The 20678-nt window shown below is 37.5% G+C and overlaps 1 protein-coding gene across 4 annotated transcripts in view; it reads left to right on the plus strand.

Annotated features, from left to right (window-relative positions):
* LOC128704087 (uncharacterized) overlaps positions 1 to 20678 on the plus strand; it is a 111824-nt gene that overhangs the window by 43263 nt on the left and 47883 nt on the right. For 3 of the 4 annotated variants that reach the window (XM_070099098.1, XM_070099100.1, XM_070099099.1), the window contains one exon: positions 11523 to 11667. In XM_070099098.1, coding sequence (XP_069955199.1) covers positions 11523 to 11667 — 145 coding nt within the window. Of the gene's footprint in view, positions 1 to 1384; positions 1719 to 11522; positions 11668 to 20678 lie in introns of those variants that run through there. The other variant, XM_053799109.2, reaches the window with a different exon arrangement.

Consider the following 20678-nt stretch of genomic DNA (forward strand, 5'->3'; position numbering starts at 1 on the left):
AATTTATCATTTATAACCATTTGCAATTATCCATATGATAGCCAGCGTGTTATTGACATATAAACTATGGTACGGGTGGTGTTAGAACCCTTGACAAATGAGTTGTAACTTGGCCAATGCGTAAGCCACTGGGCCAGCTGTCAGTGTCCATGTGGTGATTATTGTGCAGCTTCTACTCTCTTTGTGCATAACCAGGTTAAGGTTCTCTCAGAGACCTTGACCTTTTCTGCCTCTAATTCACTTTTGAAGGCTTCTCCCAGCCTTCCTTTAATTATCAGCTCATTTCATCCGGCTTGACAGAACTTACCCAGTTCTTTCCTTCTAGTACTGTACTACGTTGGTAGTGGTGGAGGATTGTGCCAGGCCATCCTCTTCTCCATGCCATCCTGAATGTCGTGGGTCTTCATCGATGGCTTTTTTTTTTTTTTTTTTTTTTTATCACACTGGCCGATTCCCACCAAGGCAGGGTGGCCCGAAAAAGAAAAACTTTCACCATCATTCACTCCATCACTGTCTTGCCAGAAGGGTGCTTTACACTACAGTTTTTAAACTGCAACATTAACACCCCTCCTTATATTACAAAAATCTTGTAACTTTTCCTTCTGAACCATAACAAAATTGTGGCTTATTTAGGATGCTGATTCCACAAGATCCTGAACTAAGACAGTGCATTCTTGAATGCAGTAAATCTCTTAATGAAACCACCCCAACAGTCATTAAACATATTATGGTAATACAGACAACTTTGAGTGCACCTACTCCCTCCACTACCACCCTGGTACCCCATTCTCAGCTTCTCTAGTTTCTATTGCCTCCTCACAGATCTCTTCTACACTTGATCACATATGCTGTACTTGAGATTCCAATACTATCTGACAATCTGCCTGGCATGAAGCCTTAGTAATTTTTCTCCCACTGCTGCCATGTCCTGACTGCTGATCATTCATCTAAATAGCCTCTGCCTTGTCTTTTAGTTTATTCTATTCCATTCTGTTTATCAAAGGGCACAAAAGTTTCATTTTTAATTCCTATATTAACTCGCCTAGGCATTCACCCTAGCTACTCTCAGCCTGTCTTCCCTGTGTTGATGCTCTCCTCTCAGTATCAACTATAACTTTCTCCTCTTGCACATAAGATCTCCCTCTACACTTTTTGCCCCCTGATGTCACATCCTGTTGACGTGTGCTGAATGATCCTTACGTATTTAGTGCTTTTATTTTGTTGTTACAATAAAGATTGAAATACTGTACTTCAAAGGTTTGCAACCTGCCTAGTTCCCAAGGTGAGGGGTGTTAACTATGAGGAAAACTAGAGGAACTGAATCTAATGACTCTGGAAGAGAAGAAGCCTTGGGGAAACAATCATTATTACATATAAAGAAGAATTGATATGAAATATGTTCCAGGAACAAATCAGTGAGTAATTTACAGTAGGAACATTAAATCTTTTGGAATTCAGTCTACTGTACAGCTTTGCACTTGGATGCATAACATTAAAAATTAAGTAACTTGCTTTTAAATTTACATTTCTCGATGCAGTAGGGCCCTGACTTATGACATTCAGAGTTATGAGGGTTTGCACTTGCAACATTGGCTTTCTTGGAACCAGTTAATTATTCATGAACAAGTGACTCGTACTTCTGATGGTGGGAACTACTGACAGCTTAACATAAGCAAGAAATATTTCATCCAGTGAGCAAGACAGGATTAACATTCAAGGTAAATACTGTATAGTATGTAGTTAATTTTTTTTGTTGTTGTTGGGTTAATTTATATGTACAGATTGAAGAAAATTTGTTTTGCTGTGCTGTACATTTAATTGAACGAGCATATTTAAGATAAAATTGGGTAAAAATTCATATGGGAAAAATTAACTGAAATTGGGTACAGGAGGATCTCTCATATACAGCAAGTTAGGTTCCAGTCTACTGCTGTAAAGTGAAGATCACTGTAAAGTGAAACATATCCTTTTTTTTTTACTTTCAAATGCATATAAAAGCCTGATAACATGTTCGCACTGTCATATATTAAATGAGCAATAAAGCTAGGTCTTACGTTATAGCGAGTGGTGAATATATTTATTGTAGGAAGTCTGAATAAATGAAGAATCGGTATAAATGAAAACTGCTGCATTAATGAAATGCTGTAAAGCGGGGCCCTCCCGTATGGAAAATTAGGGCTTGAAACACAAGCATTTTGCTTTTTACAGATCACTTGAATTGTGATGTCTGCATGGTAACGGGAAGACAAACTTAAAATAAGTTACGGTGAATGTGTTTTCTTCTTTAAATCGCTGGTGGGAAACGGTCAAGGTGTTAAAAAAATAAAAAAAATATTGCTGTACTTCACTAGTATACTGTACATATTAGGAGGCTAGAATACCTGGAGTATACCTGGAGGGTGTTCCAGGGATCAACTCCCCCTCGGCCCTGTCCATAACCGGGCCTCAGGAATAGGCTTATTTCTTGGAAGCTTGGTTGTTCACATGTGTATTTGTTGTGTTTATTTTCTTATGTAAGATTTTTGCTTTGAAATATTTTGGGGTGAAATACAGGTATCACTTATTTCATTTACTTAATGTATATCTGCTGAAATTCATTTTTCATATTTATGTAGGCTGTAGGCAAATGGTTATTGTGTATTTAACATCATCCAGCAGTCTTGCTTAGATGGAATGTACAACATAAGGACCACAAAAAAATAATATGATCATCCATGTGGTTGTAAATCTTTTCCATCACCCAGGGTAGTGGAGCAGCTCTCATGGGGACTTTACCAACAGGTTTAACTGTAATCTCTGGTTATGTTAAAGTTAGTCCTGTTGCATCAAGACTCTGATTAGTTACACTTCAAAGGAGGGTTTTAGTGTTGGTGAAAGGTTCTTGATTCAAGGAACTGGAACTGCTCTTCTCTTGGATCAGACCCTTTTGTGTTTAGCACTTAATTTGATTATTATTATTCTCATGGATCACTCTCTGATTACCTCCCATTCCACATACACTGTAGAAATGTAGGTTATCCAGTACAGGTCTCCCTCAACGTTCACGTTTTCAACTTTCATGGGCTTCACACATTCGCGAATTCCCAACTGCCAAATTCCCAGCCACCAAATTCCCAGCCGCCAAATCATATTTAAGTTTCCCGCCACCTGCGAGTCCCTACTACCCTCCCTCTGACCCCCGCAACTGGCAGCCAGCCCTCCCACCACTGTGTGGTGAGTGTTTTGTTTGTTCATTATTTGCTATTAAACTACAGTATAAATAATGTAAACCCATCCATGACTGCATATTGGAATGGCTATTCGGACAGGTATTAGACGGTGACATCATGTGTTTACTCTTGAACACTGCAAAGAATTAAACATTTCTGCTACAGCTAATAATAACAGTAGTAATAATAATAATAATAAATATGATATAATTGAAGAAGGAAATTGTACAAAAATACGAGGGAGTGGTTGACACATCGTCAGTGTGACTTTGTTTATGCTGGAGTGAACATTAGTCTCCCTGCTCTTCCAAACATTTCACAATAATTCATTGTGTTTGGTGCTTGTAGATTGAGTGTGACTGGAGTGGTAGAGGCAGTGATTGAGGCAATGGTATTTAATAACATACATGTTAATAATAATACATGTTATTAATAATATGTACTATTATTATTTATAACATACATGTTATTAAATACATACGTGTTAATAATAATACATGTTATTAATAATAACATGTACTATTATTATTTATAACATATATGTTATTAAATACCACTGCCTCAACCGCTGAATTATTGTGAAATGTTTGGAAGAGCAGGGAGACTAATATTCACTCCAGCATAAACAAAGTCACACTGACGATGTGTCAACTACTCCCTTGTATTTTTGTACAATTTCCTTCTTCAATTATATCGTATTTATTATTATTTTTTTTTTTTCAACAAGTCGGTCGTCTCCCACCGAGGCAGGGTGACCCAGAAAAGAAAGAAAATCCCCAAAAAGAAAATACTTTCATCATCATTCAACACTTTCACCACACTCGCACATTATCACTGCTTTTGCAGAGGTGCCCAGAATACAACAGTTTAGAAGCATATACGTATAAAGATACACAACATATACCTCCAAACTGCCAATATCCCAAACCACTCCTTTAAAGTGCAGGCATTGTACTTCCCATTTCCAGGACTCAAGTCTGACTATATGAAAATAACCGGTTTCCCTGAATCCCTTCACTAAATATTACCCTGCTCACACTCCAACAGATTGTCAGGTCCCAAGTATCATTCGTCTCCATTCACTCCTATCTAACACGCTCATGCACGCTTGCTGGAAGTCCAAGCCCCTCGCCCACAAAATCTCCTTTACCCCCTCTTTCCAACCCTTTCGAGGACGACCCCTACCCCTCTTTCCTTTCCCTATAGATTTATATGCTTTCCATGTCATTCTACTTTGATCCATTCTCTCTAAATGACCAAACCACCTCAACAACCCCTCTTCTGCCCTCTGACTAATGCTTTTATTAACTCCACACCTCCTAATTTCCACACTCCGAATTTTCTGCATAATATTTACACCACACATTGCCCTTAGACAGGACATCTCCACTGCCTCCAACCGTCTCCTTGCTGCTGCATTTACCACCCAAGCTTCACATCCATATAAGAGTGTTGGTACTACTATACTTTCATACATTCCCTTCTTTGCCTCCATAGATAACGTTTTTTGACTCAACATATACCTCAACGCACCACTCACCTTTTTTCCCTCATCAATTCTATGATTAACCTCATCCTTCATAAATCCATCCGCCGACACGTCAACTCCCAAGTATCTGAAAACATTCACTTCTTCCATACTCCTCCTCCCCAATTTGATATCCAATTTTTCTTTATCTAAATCATTTGATACCCTCATCACCTTACTCTTTTCTATGTTCACTTTCAACTTTCTACCTTTACACACATTCTCAAACTCATCCACTAACCTTTGCAATTTTTCTTTAGAATCTCCCATAAGCACAGTATCATCAGCAAAAATTAACTGTGTCAATTCCCATTTTGAATTTGATTCCCCATAATTTAATCCTACCCCTCTCCCAAACACCCAAGCATTTACTTCTTTTACAACCCCATCTATAAATATATTAAACAACAATGGTGACATTACACATCCCTGTCTAAGACCTACTTTTACCGGGAAGTATTCTCCCTCTCTTCTACACACCCTAACCTGAGCCTCACTATCCTCATAAAAGCTCTTTACAGCATTTAGTAACTTACCACCTATTCCATAAACTTGCAACATCTGCCACATTGCTCCTCTATCCACTCTATCATATGCCTTTTCTAAATCCATAAATGCAATAAAAACTTCCCTACCTTTATCTAAATACTGTTCACATATATGCTTCAATGTAAACACTTGATCTACACATCCCCTACCCACTCTGAAGCCTCCTTGCTCATCTGCAATTCTACATTCTGTCTTACCTCTAATTCTTTCAATTATAACCCTACCGTATATATTTCCTGGTATACTCAGTAAACTTATTCCTCTATAATTTTTACAATCTCTTTTGTCCCCTTTCCCTTTATATAAAGGGACTATACATGCTCTCCGCCAATCCCTAGGTACCTTCCCCTCTTTCATACATTTATTAAACAAAAGTACCAACCACTCCAACACTATATCCCCCCCTGCTTTTAACATTTCTGTCATGATCCCATCAGTTCCAGCTGCTTTACCCCCTTTCATTCTACGTAATGCCTCACGTACCTCCACCACACTTACATTCTGCTCTTCTTCACTCCTAAAAGATGGTATACCTCCCTGGCCAGTGCATGAAATTACCACCTCCCTTTCTTCCTCAACATTTAAAAGTTCCTCAAAATATTCTCGCCATCTACCTAATACCTCCCTCTCCCCATCTACTAACTCCCCTACTCTGTTTTTAACGGACAAATCCATACTTTCCCTAGGCTTTCTTAACTTGTTTAACTCACTCCAAAATTTTTTCTTATTTTCATTAAAATTTCTTGACAGTGCCTCTCCCACTCTTTCATCTGCTCTCCTTTTGCACTCTCTCACCACTCTCTTCACCTTTCTTTTACTCTCCATATACTCTGCTCTTCTTATAACACTTCTGCTTTGTAAAAACCTCTCGTAAGCTACCTTTTTCTCTTTTATCACACCCTTTACTTCATCATTCCACCAATCACTCCTCTTTCCTCCTGCCCCCACAATCCTATAACCACGAACTTCTGCCCCACATTCTAATACTGCATTTTTAAAACTATTCCAACCCTCTTCAACCCCCCCACTACTCATCTTTGCACTAGCCCACCTTTCTGCCAATAGTCGCTTATATCTCGCCCGAACTTCCTCCTCCCTTAGTTTATACACTTTCACCTCCCTCTTACTTGTTGCCACCTTCCTCTTTTCCCATCTACCTCTTACTCTAACTGTAGCTACAACTAAATAATGATCTGATATATCAGTTGCCCCTCTATAAACATGTACATCCTGGAGCCTACCCATCAGCCTTTTATCCACCAATACATAATCTAACAAACTACTTTCATTACGTGCTACATCATACCTTGTATATTTATTTATCCTCTTTTTCATAAAATATGTATTACTTATTACCAAATTTCTTTCTACACATAGCTCAATTAAAGGCTCCCCATTTACATTTACCCCTGGCACCCCAAATTTACCTACTACTCCCTCCATAACATTTTTACCCACTTTAGCATTGAAATCCCCAACCACCATTACTCTCACACTTGATTCAAAACTCCCCACGCATTCACTCAACATTTCCCAGAATCTCTCTCTCTCCTCTACACTTCTCTCTTCTCCAGGTGCATACACGCTTACTATAACCCACTTTTCACATCCAATCTTTATTTTACTCCACATAATCCTTGAATTTATGCATTTGTAGTCCCTCTTTTCCTGCCATAGCTTATCCTTCAACATTATTGCTACTCCTTCTTTAGCTCTAACTCTATTTGAAACCCCTGACCTAATCCCATTTATTCCTCTCCATTGAAACTCTCCCACCCCCTTCAGCTTTGTTTCACTTAAAGCCAGGACATCCAGTTTCTTCTCATTCATAACATCCACAATCATCTCTTTCTTATCATTTGCACAACATCCACGCACATTCAGACTTCCCACTTTGACAATTTTCTTCTTCTTATTCTTTTTAGTAATCTTTACAGGAAAAGGGGTTACTATTATTATTATTATTATTATTATTATTATTACTATTGTTATTATTAGCAATAGCAGAAATGTTCGATTCTTTGCTGTGTTCAAGAGTAAACACGTGATGTCACTGTCTAATACCTTTCCTAATAGCCATTCCAATATGCAGTCATGAATGGGTTTACATTATTTATTCTGTAGTTTAATAGCAAATAATGAACAAACAAAACACTCACCACACTGAGTGGTGGGAGGGCTGGCTGCCAGTTGCGGGGGTCAGAGGGAGGGTAGTAGGGACTCGCAGTGGTGGAGGCATTGGTGGAGGCAGTGGTGGAGTCTGTGGTATTTAATAACATACATGTTTAACATACATGTTATTAACATACATGTTATTAAATAACATACATTATTAAAGCATAACATGTATACATTTAGTACAATTTACGACGTTTTCATGTATTTTATGATTATTCATGGTTCAACAAGTTAAGGAAGCAGTATTGTAATATATTTCCCTACAATATATTGGGGCACCAAACATTCACGGTGTTTCAACATTCGCGAGGCTCTTGATCCCCTAACCCTCGCGAATGTTGAGGGAGACCTGTATAGTACTACAGGTACAATTTAAGTTCAAATAGTTTGTCCATGTAATTTTATTAATGTTAACACATTTATGCCATATAACTACTGTATTCTGAATTCTACCAACTTATGTGTTGTCAAATTTAATTATTTCTGTCATTCATCTTCTGTTGTTTTGTTGCTCTGTATCTAAAAGAATAATAGATCCTTGCTTATGGGAATTTGCATGGAAATTATTAGTGTTTTTAGTATTGTACTATTATTATAATCCAGAAATGCAATATTGTAGCCAAATAATAATTATAGCATCTGTACACAAATAACCTGTACATAGGAAAGAGAAGAGCTTATAACGTGTTGGTCTGACTTGGACCATTTACAGGTCACACTGACGAGAGCGAGGGAGTCAGTATATGTGGCAAGAGGAACAGGGACAGAACAAAGAGAGAAAGAAGAAAGTAGTGGTAGTGGTAATGCTGGTAGTGGAAGTAGTAGTAGGAAGTAGGGGGAGTACTTATAGTGGCATGTTTTGGTCAGATTAGGATGTTAACTTGGTGGCTTAGTGCAAGACTGCAAATAAATTACCATGCAAAGTAGAACCTCAGCTAAGTTATCTGAATGTTACCAAATGTTTAGTGTTTGTTAAATATAAAAATAAAATTAGATTGGTAAATGGTAACAATGTACAGTATTCTGGCTTTTTCTTAACATTGGCTGTTTTGCACTAAGTTAGGGGTGACCCAAAGAGGGAAGCATATTCACCATAAATATTACCTGGCTAGCATTCTCAAAATGCATATACACAGCCCAAGACTGCCTTCCAGCATACATAAGGGGGATTACCAATATAACCCTAGCTTTCTTCAAGAGGGAGCTGGACAGACACCTAAAGTCAGTACACCTGATCAGCTGGGCTGTGGCTTATACATCAGTTTGCGTGCAGCTGGCTGTAACAGCCTGGTTGATCGGGTCCTGAGCCACCACAAGGCCTGGTCATGGACTGGGCTGCATGGGTGCTGACCCCTGGAACACCCTCCAGATATAATCTATGTATACACAATTCAAATGACCATTTTAACCATAAGATCCCAACCTGTAAGCCATGTGTTTTGAAGGGCAGCTACAATGCTCTAAGCAAGGGGCTACCAAGACCTTATTTCGTGCAGTTATTAAAACTTAAATGTCACAAAAAGTTAGTATATTGCATTTAATGTATTCTTCGGGTGATAATGGAGGCAACCTGTCCCATGGGGAGGACAAGATGGTGATAAATATTGCAATATTCCTGGGAGTGATGTGGATGAGTTAGTCTTTCGTTTTTGCAGCAGTGGATAAGTAACAAGATTACCATGTGTATTTTTTTTTTTTTTTGCATCACAATAACTGTTTCCCATGAAAGTAAGATGATTCAAAGAAGGAAAAACATTCATTCACTACCATTCATTCAATAACTGTCCTGCCATGCTGCCACAAGTATGACATTACATTTCAAATGATCCTTTACACTGGAACATCTCCCACCCAACCTACAGAATACAGGCACTCTACTTCACACCAACTCTGCTCTGTACATATTATAATTAGGTTTTTAGGTGCTTACCGTATACATTATAACCATTTCTGTAATTTATTCTTTTTTATCTTTTTCATTAAATAGAAATTGTAAAATCGTTGAGCTTTTGTGCTTAGTGTTCTGTTTGTGATGATAAAATGAGTTCCATGCAAGAATACCTGCATGCCTCCACACCTCTACTGTTTTTTACAACATTCAGTTAATTAACAGGGATGGAGTTGTTATTCTGTCTCAGGTCATTTACAAGCCCAGTTCTGTATACAGTAGGGTGTATTGCCATCCCCCAGGATGAAACTCACAACAGTCTGCTAACACCCAGGTACTGTACCTACTTGCTGCTAGGCAAGTGAGCAACAGATGTAAGGAGACTTTTCCCATAGTCTGGAATTAAACCCAGGACCTTTGGTTGTAACTGAGGGCTCTACCATTATGCTGCACTACCAGGACTCATCATCGGCTGTTTGTATTAGAGCTGATACATTAGGCAATATTCTTTGGGTTTCAGTTTATTAGGATAATAACAGATTTTGAAGTAACATATTACAGTACTGATACAGTCCTGCTTTTCCATGATATATTTTTTTTTTCTTTTACAAAGATCCTTATAGCTGGCAGTTCAAGGTTTTATTAGACAATTCTTTGCTTGAAAGGCAGCATCTGAGTGAAACTTCATCTTAATGGTTTGCCTCTTGGTAAGATAAGGTATAAAATGCCAACAAATGTGAAAAAAGACACATGACTGATATAAGGGTTTTTTTTTTTTTTTAAAATGTTTTGCTGCAAATCATTTTCTAAATAAAATATCGTGATGTGTGCGTGTATGTGTATTATTTCACAGGTTTGCATTTACTCTGTCTTCAAATTACCTTACTTGTCATATTTCTTACCTTTCAGTCGTATTTTTTCTTTTTTAAGGGGAATGTTAACATTTAGTCTCATTAAGAAACCCAACTAGGATGATGATACTTATTCATTAAATATTTGTAAAAATTTATTTCAATATTACTTATTAGGAAAATAAAGCATTTATCTCCATGTAGATCGTGGTTTCCCAATACCTCTGACCTCGAGTGATCAGCACCTATGTTCTGACCATTCATTGTCTCCTCACCAATCACAAGATAATTTATGGTTAATCAAAGACACAGTAAGCTTTTTATTAAATATTTCACCCTAACCACCACATTCCCTGGCCTAATGCTTGGATCCCATGTGCTTGTGTGAGGTGGTGTTTGTGTGTACTGGAATAACCCCTATTGAGGGCAAAATGTCAAACGGAAGGCTTACTAAGTTTTCGAGTCTTTGATTCACCATTTGTTAGTTTTTTGCCAAGTACTACCAAGATATTTTATTATGCTATGCTTGCTGTATTTATTGCAAATTGTCTTAATTTAGAATATTAGCTGCTTCATCAGTCATCTTTTTAAGTTGTGATTCTGTTAGAGTTGCTCCAGTTTTTATCTGCAGTTTATCCCACTTTAGAGACCATATTTATATTTCAATGTTCTTTGTTCAGTAATGTCTTCATACCCTGAAAGAAGGTGTCTTAATTCTGGGGAAGGGTGTATTGATCCAAGGAATTAGAACTATTCCTACCCTTGGATCACACCTAATTATCATAAATTCCCCATGCACTGTAAGACCCCTACAGGTTTAGTACTGCTCCGTAGTGATAAGGATAGTGCTCATATGTTGGTGTTTACTCTAATTTCTTATTGTTGTCAAGCACCACTTCTATTACAGCTTGTACTGATGCCATGCCAGGGTGATGGATGTATCTGGATACAATTTCACTATTATTATGGGTATTAGAGGATGTATTATGTTCATATTTAGGTTTAACTATGCATGAGGTCCCTAACTTACAAACACCCCAAGTTATAATGCACATCCACACTTATGTAGCACTTAGTTACCAATAACTTTTTCACAACTGCTGTTCTGCAGTATGAACATGAGTTCATAAGTTGTGAGGACCTCTTGTATTTGTAAATACTATAGTTGTAGGATATAAATTTAAGAATTATGATGTTGCATGACTGCCTTCTTCATTAGAAAAGTATTTGAGTAATTTTGTGTATACAGTATTTATATGGGTTCTGCAATAGGTGTTGTGGTGAAATGAATTGTGTTCTGATCATGTTGACAATTTCAGACGCATGTAGATCACCCCACAACACACAGAGTAACCCCACGAATCCCCGTCTAGAATTGGATTATACGTTAATAACTCACAAGCTGATGACTTCCTCTGACTCCTTGTGTTCACCGTGTGTTGCCAATGATGATTATATACAAAGGTAATAATGAAGGCTATTTTTAAAACATCCCATAATGATCCATGTTGATTTGATGCCCAACTTTATGGAATTTTCACATCAACTTATTTCAGGTTTGCATCACATGAAGCATAAATGTATAAAAATTAACACACGAAGAAAATATTCAGTTTAGAAATTAAACCAGTGCATATATTACTTTCTCATGGGAAAATGCAAGCTGCTGTATCTTTGAGTCGGTTTCCTTCAAGGGTAAAGGGCATCCTAATGCTGCTGAAGGACTCTTTGTCCATGGAACCAAAGCTACTCTTCCTTTCCTCAGATTAAGCCTGATTGCTTTCCATGCCCCAAGCGTATTATCACCCATAAGAGGATATCACTTCCCAATCAATATAATAATTCTAGCTCTTGATGGAAAGGCAGCCTGATAATATCAAAGCTAGGGAATGTTAGCAGCCAGTGCGGTAGCAAGACAAACATATGTACAGTACATAAAATAAAATACCACAGTGAAAATAGGAAATAAAACCTGAGAGTAACAGCTGAAGATGTATGTAAACACATGAAAGCACTCAGGTTTTATTGCCTATCTTCACTTTTTTTTTTTTTTCTCCCAGATTTGCAATCATGCATTTGTGATTTCTTCCATGTACAGCACATAATTAGATGACATTTAGTTCATATATTTTAAAAAGCCCTTGGTTATACAGAGGATTTTTTGGCAAATTAAGACCAGAACTTAAAATTATTTGACATTATATTATGACCCTTGTGGGTTTAGCACCTAATTTTGATTATAATAATTGACATTGCATTGTTGTATAGATGAAGTTAGAATGATTAGTTTAATATTCCCAGACAGAATATTTGAATGATTAGTTTAATATTCCCAGATAGGATTATAAGACATAATTATTATCTTAAGTAACATAACTACATTTTATATTTATTAAAGCAGCAATGTTAACAAGAAGAGATAGTAATATAAAATTGTTTTGGCAGTTTTATCTATGATTATTAGAGGGAAAAAATACATGTAGCAGTGACAATAAGTGCATGAACGTGAATGTTACCTGGAGAATACCTGAAGGGTGTTCCAGGAGTCAGTGTCGCTGCAGCTTGGTCCATGATAGGAATTAGATATACAGGATTGCACCAGATATATAGTGCTTGATATTTCTATTCTATTTATGCAAATTACATTGAATTCAGGTGTTTCTTAATATTTTTGGAGCATTTGATAGATTAGGAATTTTTTGGAATCCTCTGGTTGATAATTCAATATTATGTGCATGTAGTTTCTACTTTTCTATTGGTATATGTATTGGCATATTGAAAAGATATTTGTTTCTCGCATTGTGTATGCATTCTGTTGCAGCTCTCAAAAAAGTTTTAGCACTTAGTTTTTGTTTACATTGAGTGTTCTGTATACGTACAGAGTATACACTGAAATTTGGGTGTCTTGAATGTTGAATACATTGAAACTTAAATAATGGGTGTGTGTGTTATCTGGAACTTGATTAAGTGATCATTCTACTAACAGATTTTTGTTGAGTTACGGTGGTTTTAGGTGATTTACTGTCTGTATTATTTATCTTTTTGTTCATTTCATTATTTTTAGCTTTATTCCTGAATACAGTGTTGAAGGTCTTACTAATATTGAGTATGAGCTTGTTGGTTGTATCCTAGTAGCTATCTTCATTATTGAGGACAACCAGATCTGGATAGGAGATGATAAAACTTTGTTGCCTGCAGACAAACCGGTTTAAGTTCGTGGGAGGCATTAGGCAAATCAGTTACGTAGATGAGAAATACACTTACTGTATTTTCCTACAATTAGGCGCACTGCCATATGAGACATATAAAACAATGTTTCCAAGCAGTTTGCAACATAACATTAGTAAACAGCTGCTTAAGCATAACCCAAAGTCCACCCTTGACCCTGATCTTGAGCATATAAGGCCCAGGGTGATTGTTCAACACTTTGTGGAAAGAAAGGTGCACCTCATATGCCAGAAAATACGGTAATATAGAGTCTTGGGTAGTAATCTGTGGCACCCCTATGTTACTAGGTTGAGTTGATGATGTAGTTAGTGTCATCATTAATTGTCACATGTTAGTATCTATTGCTAAGTTAGGATTCACTTAAGTTAGGGATATTACTTTGATTCATTGTGCCTTCTTCACCCTTGGTAGGTGTTAGAGATATGCCAGGAATTTTTTTTAATTTTTTTGTTAAACTTTGATCCAGTTTCCCTACCTGTGCTTCAAATCATGTTGTTGGAATGTCATAGATCTCTTGTGCCACTAAACTACTCTCCCTACTTTCTACTACCACTATAATTTCCACTACTACTACCACTTACAGCCTTACCACTACTACTTTTTCTTTCTCTCTTGATCCCATCCCTGTCTCTCCTCACCTATTTACACTGGCTCCCTCACTCTTTTGTGTTAGTATCTACTGTATGTTTAGGAAGCTTGGAGAGCTGTGATAACTTGTATCTGACAGTAAAACAATGGCAGTGTTTGTTGTGGTCATGTCTGTTGAGATGTACATTTTTGTTTCTTTTGGTCTCAGAGGTTTTTTAGGTTCATTTGCAATGGGTTTTAGATCATTTTGTTTCAACAAAATGAGTTCAGCATTTGATTTTAATGTACTGTACAGTAATAACATTTATTATCTAAAGATTTTTAGGAAGTATTATATATCTGAGCCTCATTTAGGTAAAGTATAACTGAAGTACGTACTATTCCATCAAACTCACCATCAGAAACACTAATTATTTTCTCGTAAACCATGGTACAGATGGGGTTATTACAATTTTGTGAGTCATTTCCTCGTATTCTAAATACTCTCTAGAATAATATACGTATGTAGAGTGGTATCAGTTTGGTCTCAGAGATAAAGCAACTTGATTGAGTCTTATGAGAAAACTCACCGAACTTGTAATTTAGTTTTTGTTTGTTTTTTCCAAACTCGGACTTATAAACATTTATGCACTTGATGTAAACTGTAAATTACTTGTTGAGCTGTGAATGCGAGGCATATGTTGGATAAATGTAAATTATTGTGTTTAACACAGTATTAGAATTAGCTTCGTCCTCTGTTTCCTCCTCTGTTATTATTATTATTATTATTATGGATAAGGTAATTTTTAACATAGGTTACAGTGAATACATATCTTCTGTTTAAGTGATTACTGCCAGTTTGTTTTCCATTTGTTGGACAGTTATCATGTTTAGCATAGGCACTGAAACCCGAATGTTTTTCGCTTTATCCTGTCATTAATCCGATCCAAGTTTTTGACCAGAATTGTTTTGAAGATTATCTTGACATTGCAACAGGTAGCCTGATGGATGCCTTATTCCTTGTCACCGTGTATTTTATGCCTGCAAGAGTGCCATCAATTTGGGCACTGTTCTCTGTTTAGGGGCTGTAGAAGAATAGAGCAAATAAACACAAATATGATTCTTAATCTTGTCTTCTTTTATTTTGCCAAATGCGATTGAAACAATGTGCACATGTTTTATTTTTATTATTTTTTCTTTTATTTTCATTGCACCAGCCGTATCCCACCAAGGCAGGGTGATCTAAAAAGAAAAATGAGTTTTTTTGTTTTTTTCTTTTTAAATTTAGTAATTTATACAGGAGAAGGGGTTACTAGCCCCATTATTATTATTATTATTATTATTATTATTATTATTATTATTATTATTATTATTATCTGTCAAATAACTACAAAGCTCGTTTGAAACGTGTAGAGCATTCATCCACAGACACTGGCTGTGTAAACATTGTAGTATTCATCCAGAGATAATGACTGTATAACATGTAGCTTTCATAAAAGACTATATAAAATTATAGCAGTCATTCTGAGATGGCTTGTATGAAACATGTTACTGTAACTTTCATTCGGAGACGGCATGTGTGAAATGTGTTAATTCAGCATTCATCTAGCAATGACTTGTGTGAAACACATTACTGTAGCATTCATCCAGAGACTGCTTACATAAAATGCTTTTCTATAGCATTCATCCACAGACAGCATGTATGAAACTCATTACTGTAGCATTCATCCAGAGATTTGTTTCTTATAAAACAGTGTTCTGTATCATTCATTCAGTTTGCCATTTATGAAACTCAGTAGCATTTAGCATTCATCCATAGAGACTGCCTGTGTGAAACATGGCATGTGATAAATGGGTTAGAAAACCAACAATGAAACATGGCATGTTGTATTCATCCAGTCTCTTGTGCATGAAACATGGTACGTATTATTAATTCAGAGAGCCTGCCTGTGTAAAACCTGGTAACATATGATCATTGATGGACTCATTAAAACTTGGTAGAATTATATGACGTAATGTGAGGTTTATGGCCTTTATTACCTTTACCTTTGATATACCTTACTACTATTGGAGTCTGGCCATGGGCTAGGCTCATTTTGTGCTATTGAGAAGACATTTCATCCACCAAGGACTTCATCAATTTTTGAGAGTTGACAAAGTTCCAGGAGAACAGAACATCTTAATAAAATTCCACAAACTGCTTATTGTGACTTAATATACTTTTCAATATGTTCTACCATTGATACATATTTTGTTATTTTAACACATAGGCTATTTCCCACCGAGGCAGGGTGACCCGAAAAAAGAAGAAACACTCGCTTTCATTCACTCCATCATTACCTTGCCAGAGGCATGCCTACACTACAGTTAAAAAATTTCTCATATCAGCACTCCTCCTTCAGAGCACAGGCATTGTACTTCCCACCTCCAGGACTCTAAGTCTGGCTAACTGGTTTCCCTGAACCTCTTCCTAAGTGTTACTTTGCTCACACTCCAACAGCACGTCAAGTCATAAAAACCATTTGTCTCCACGCGCTCCCATCTGACAAGCTCACACACACTTGCTGGAAGTTCAAGCCCCTCACACACAAAACTTCTTTACCCCTTCCCTCCAACTTTTCCTAGGCCGACCCCTACCCCGCCTTTCACTACAGATTTATATGCCCTCCAAGTCATTTTATTTCATTTTATCATCTCTAAATGTCCAAACCACCTCAACAACCCTTCCTCTGCCCTCTGGATAATACTTTTAGTAACCCACACCTCCTAATTTCCAAACTATGGATTCTCTGCATAATATTCACACTGCACATTGCCTTCAGACATTTCCACTGCCTCCAGCTTTCTCCTTGTTGCAACATTCACCACCCATGCTGCACACCCATTTAAGAGTGTTGGTATCACTACTCTCATACATTCTCCTCTTTGCTTCCATAGATAATGTTCTTTGTTTCTACAGACTCCTCAGTGCACCATTCATCTTTTTCCTCTCATCAGTTCTATAATTCACCTTGTCTTTCATAGTCCTATCTGCTGACACATCCACTCCCAAATATCTGAATACATTCACCACCTCCATATGCTCTTCCTGCAATCTGATATTCAATCTTTCATTACCTAATTTGTTTATCCTCATCACCTAACTCTTTCCTATATTCACTTTTATTTCCTTCTTTTGCATACACTACCAAACTCATCCAACAACCTCTGCAACTTCTCTTCAGAATCTCCCAAAAGCACAGTCTCATCAGCAAAGAGCAACTGTGACAACTCCCACTTTGTGTTAGATTCTTTATCTTTTAACCCTGCACTTCTTGCCAACACCCAAGCATTCACTTCTCTTACAACTCCATCTATAAATATATTGAAAAACCATGGTGACATTGCACATCCCTGTCTAAGGCCTACTTTTACTGGGAAATAATCTCCTTCTCTCCTAAGCCTCGTTATCCTTGTAAAAACTCTTCAATGCTTTCAATAACCTGCCTCCTATTCCATACATTTGCAACATCTGCCACATTGCCTCCCCTCTCCACTCTATCATATGCCTTTTCCAAATCCATAAATGCCACAAAGACCTCTTTACCCTTATCTGAATACTGTTCAACTATTTGTTTCACTGTGAACACTTGGTCTACACACCCCTACCCTTTCTAAAGCCTCCTTGTTCATCTGCTATCCTGCTCTCTGTCTTACTCTTAATTCTATCAATAATAACTCTACCATACACTTTACCTGGTATACTTAACAGACTTCTTCTTCTTCTTTCAACAAACTGGCTATATCCCACAGAGGCAGGGTGGCCTAAAAAGAAAAACAAAAGTTTCTCTTTTTAAATTTAGTAATGTATACAGGAGAAGGGGTTACTAGCCCCTTGCTCCCGGCATTTTAGTCGCCTCTTACGACACGCATGGCTTATGGAGGAAGAATTCTGTTCCACTTCCCCATGGAGATAAGAAATAAACAAGAACAAGAACTAGTAAGAAAATAAAAGAAAACCCAGCGGGGTGTGTGTATATATGCTTGTACATGCATGTGTAGTGTGACCTAAGTGTAAGTAGAAGTAGCAAGATGTACCTGAAACCTTGCATGTTTATAAGACAAAAAAGACACCAGCAATCCTGCCATCATGTAAAACAATTACAGGCTTCCGTTTTACACTCACTTGGTAGGACAGTAGTACCTCCCTGGGCGGTTGCTGTCTACCAACCTACTACCTTAACTTAACAGACTTATTCCCCTATAATTTCTACACTTTCTCTTGTCCCCTTTGTCTTTATACAAAGGATTTATGCATACTTTCTGCCAATCCCTAGGTATCTTGCCCTCTTCCATACTTTTTTTTTTTTTTTTTTTTTTTTCTCTCAACAAGTCGGCCGTCTCCCACCGAGGCAGGGTGACCCAAAAAAAAGAAAGAAAATCCCCAAAAAGAAAATACTTTCATCATCATTCAACACTTTCACCACACTCACACATTATCACTGCTTTTGCAGAGGTGCTCAGAATACAACAGTTTAGAAGCATATACGTATAGAGATACACAACATATTCTTCCAAACTGCCAATATCCCAAACCCCTCCTTTAAAGTGCAGGCATTGTACTTCCCATTTCCAGGACTCAAGTCCGACTATATGAAAATAACCGGTTTCCCTGAATCCCTTCACTAAATATTACCCTGCTCACACTCCAACAGATCGTCAGGTCCCAAGTATCATTCGTCTCCATTCACTCCTATCTAACACGCTCATGCACGCTTGCTGGAAGTCCAAGCCCCTCACCCACAAAACCTCCTTTACCCCCTCTTTCCAACCCTTTCGAGGACGACCCCTACCCCTCTTTCCTTCCCCTATAGATTTATATGCTTTCCATGTCATTCTACTTTGATCCATTCTCTCTAAATGACCAAACCACCTCAACAACCCCTCTTCTGCCCTCTGACTAATGCTTTTATTAACTCCACACCTCCTAATTTCCACACTCCGAATTTTCTGCATAATATTTACACCACACATTGCCCTTAGACAGGACATCTCCACTGCCTCCAACCATCTTTTCGCTGCTGCATTTACCACCCAAGCTTCACATCCATATAAGAGTGTTGGTACTACTATACTTTCATACATTCCCTTCTTTGCCTCCATAGATAACGTTTTTTGACTCCACATATACCTCAACGCACCACTCACCTTTTTTCCCTCATCAATTCTATGATTAACCTCATCCTTCATAAATCCATCCGCCGACACGTCAACTCCTAAGTATCTGAAAACATTCACTTCTTCCATACTCCTCCTCCCCAATTTGATATCCAATTTTTCTTTATCTAAATCATTTGATACCCTCATCACCTTACTCTTTTCTATGTTCACTTTCAACTTTCTACCTTTACACACATTCTCAAACTCATCCACTAACCTTTGCAATTTTTCTTTAGAATCTCCCATAAGCACAGTATCATCAGCAAAAAGTAACTGTGTCAATTCCCATTTTGAATTTGATTCCCCATAATTTAATCCCACCCCTCTCCCGAACACCCTAGCATTTACTTCTTTTACAACCCCATCTATAAATATATTAAACAACCATGGTGACATTACACATCCCTGTCTAAGACCTACTTTTACCGGGAAGTATTCTCCCTCTCTTCTACACACCCTAACCTGAGCCTCACTATCCTCATAAAAGCTCTTTACAGCATTTAGTAACTTACCACCTATTCCATAAACTTGCAACATCTGCCACATTGCTCCTCTATCCACTCTATCAAATGCCTTTTCTAAATCCATAAATGCAATAAAAACTTCCCTACCTTTATCTAAATACTTTTCACATATATGCTTCAATGTAAACACTTGATCTACACATCCCCTACCCACTCTGAAGCCTCCTTGCTCGTCCGCAATTCTACATTCTGTCTTACCTCTAATTCTTTCAATTATAACCCTACCGTATACTTTTCCTGGTATACTCAGTAAACTTATTCCTCTATAATTTTTACAATCTCTTTTGTCCCCTTTCCCTTTATATAAAGGGACTATACATGCTCTCCGCCACTCCCTAGGTACCTTCCCCTCTTTCATACATTTATTAAACAAAAGTACCAACCACTCCAACACTATATCCCCCCCTGCTTTTAACATTTCTGTCATGATCCCATCAGTTCCAGCTGCTTTACCCCCTTTCATTCTACGTAATGCCTCACGTACCTCCACCACACTTACATTCTGCTCTTTTTCACTCCTAAAAGATGGTATACCTCCCTGGCCAGTGCATGAAATTACCGCCTCCCTTTCTTCCTTAACATTTAAAAGTTCCTCAAAATATTCTCGCCATCTACCTAATACCTCCCTCTCCCCATCTACTAACTCCCCTACTCTGTTTTTAACTCTTCCATACATTTACTAAATAAAAACACTAACCACTCAAACAATATCCTCACCTGCTTTTAACATTTCTATCTTTATCCCAGCTGCTTTACCCCCTTTCATTCTACCCAGTGCCTCACGAACATCCCTCACACTCACAACTGGTTCTTCCTAATTCCTACAAGATGTTATTCCTCCTTGCCTTGTACACAAAATCACAACTTCCCTATCTTCATCAACATTTAACAATTCCTCAAAATATTACCTCCGTCTTCCCGATACCTCTAACTCTACGTTTAATAACTCTCCTCTCT

This window comes from Cherax quadricarinatus, chromosome 66 (assembly GCF_038502225.1).
Source record: "Cherax quadricarinatus isolate ZL_2023a chromosome 66, ASM3850222v1, whole genome shotgun sequence".
Taxonomy (NCBI): Eukaryota; Metazoa; Arthropoda; class Malacostraca; order Decapoda; family Parastacidae; genus Cherax; species Cherax quadricarinatus.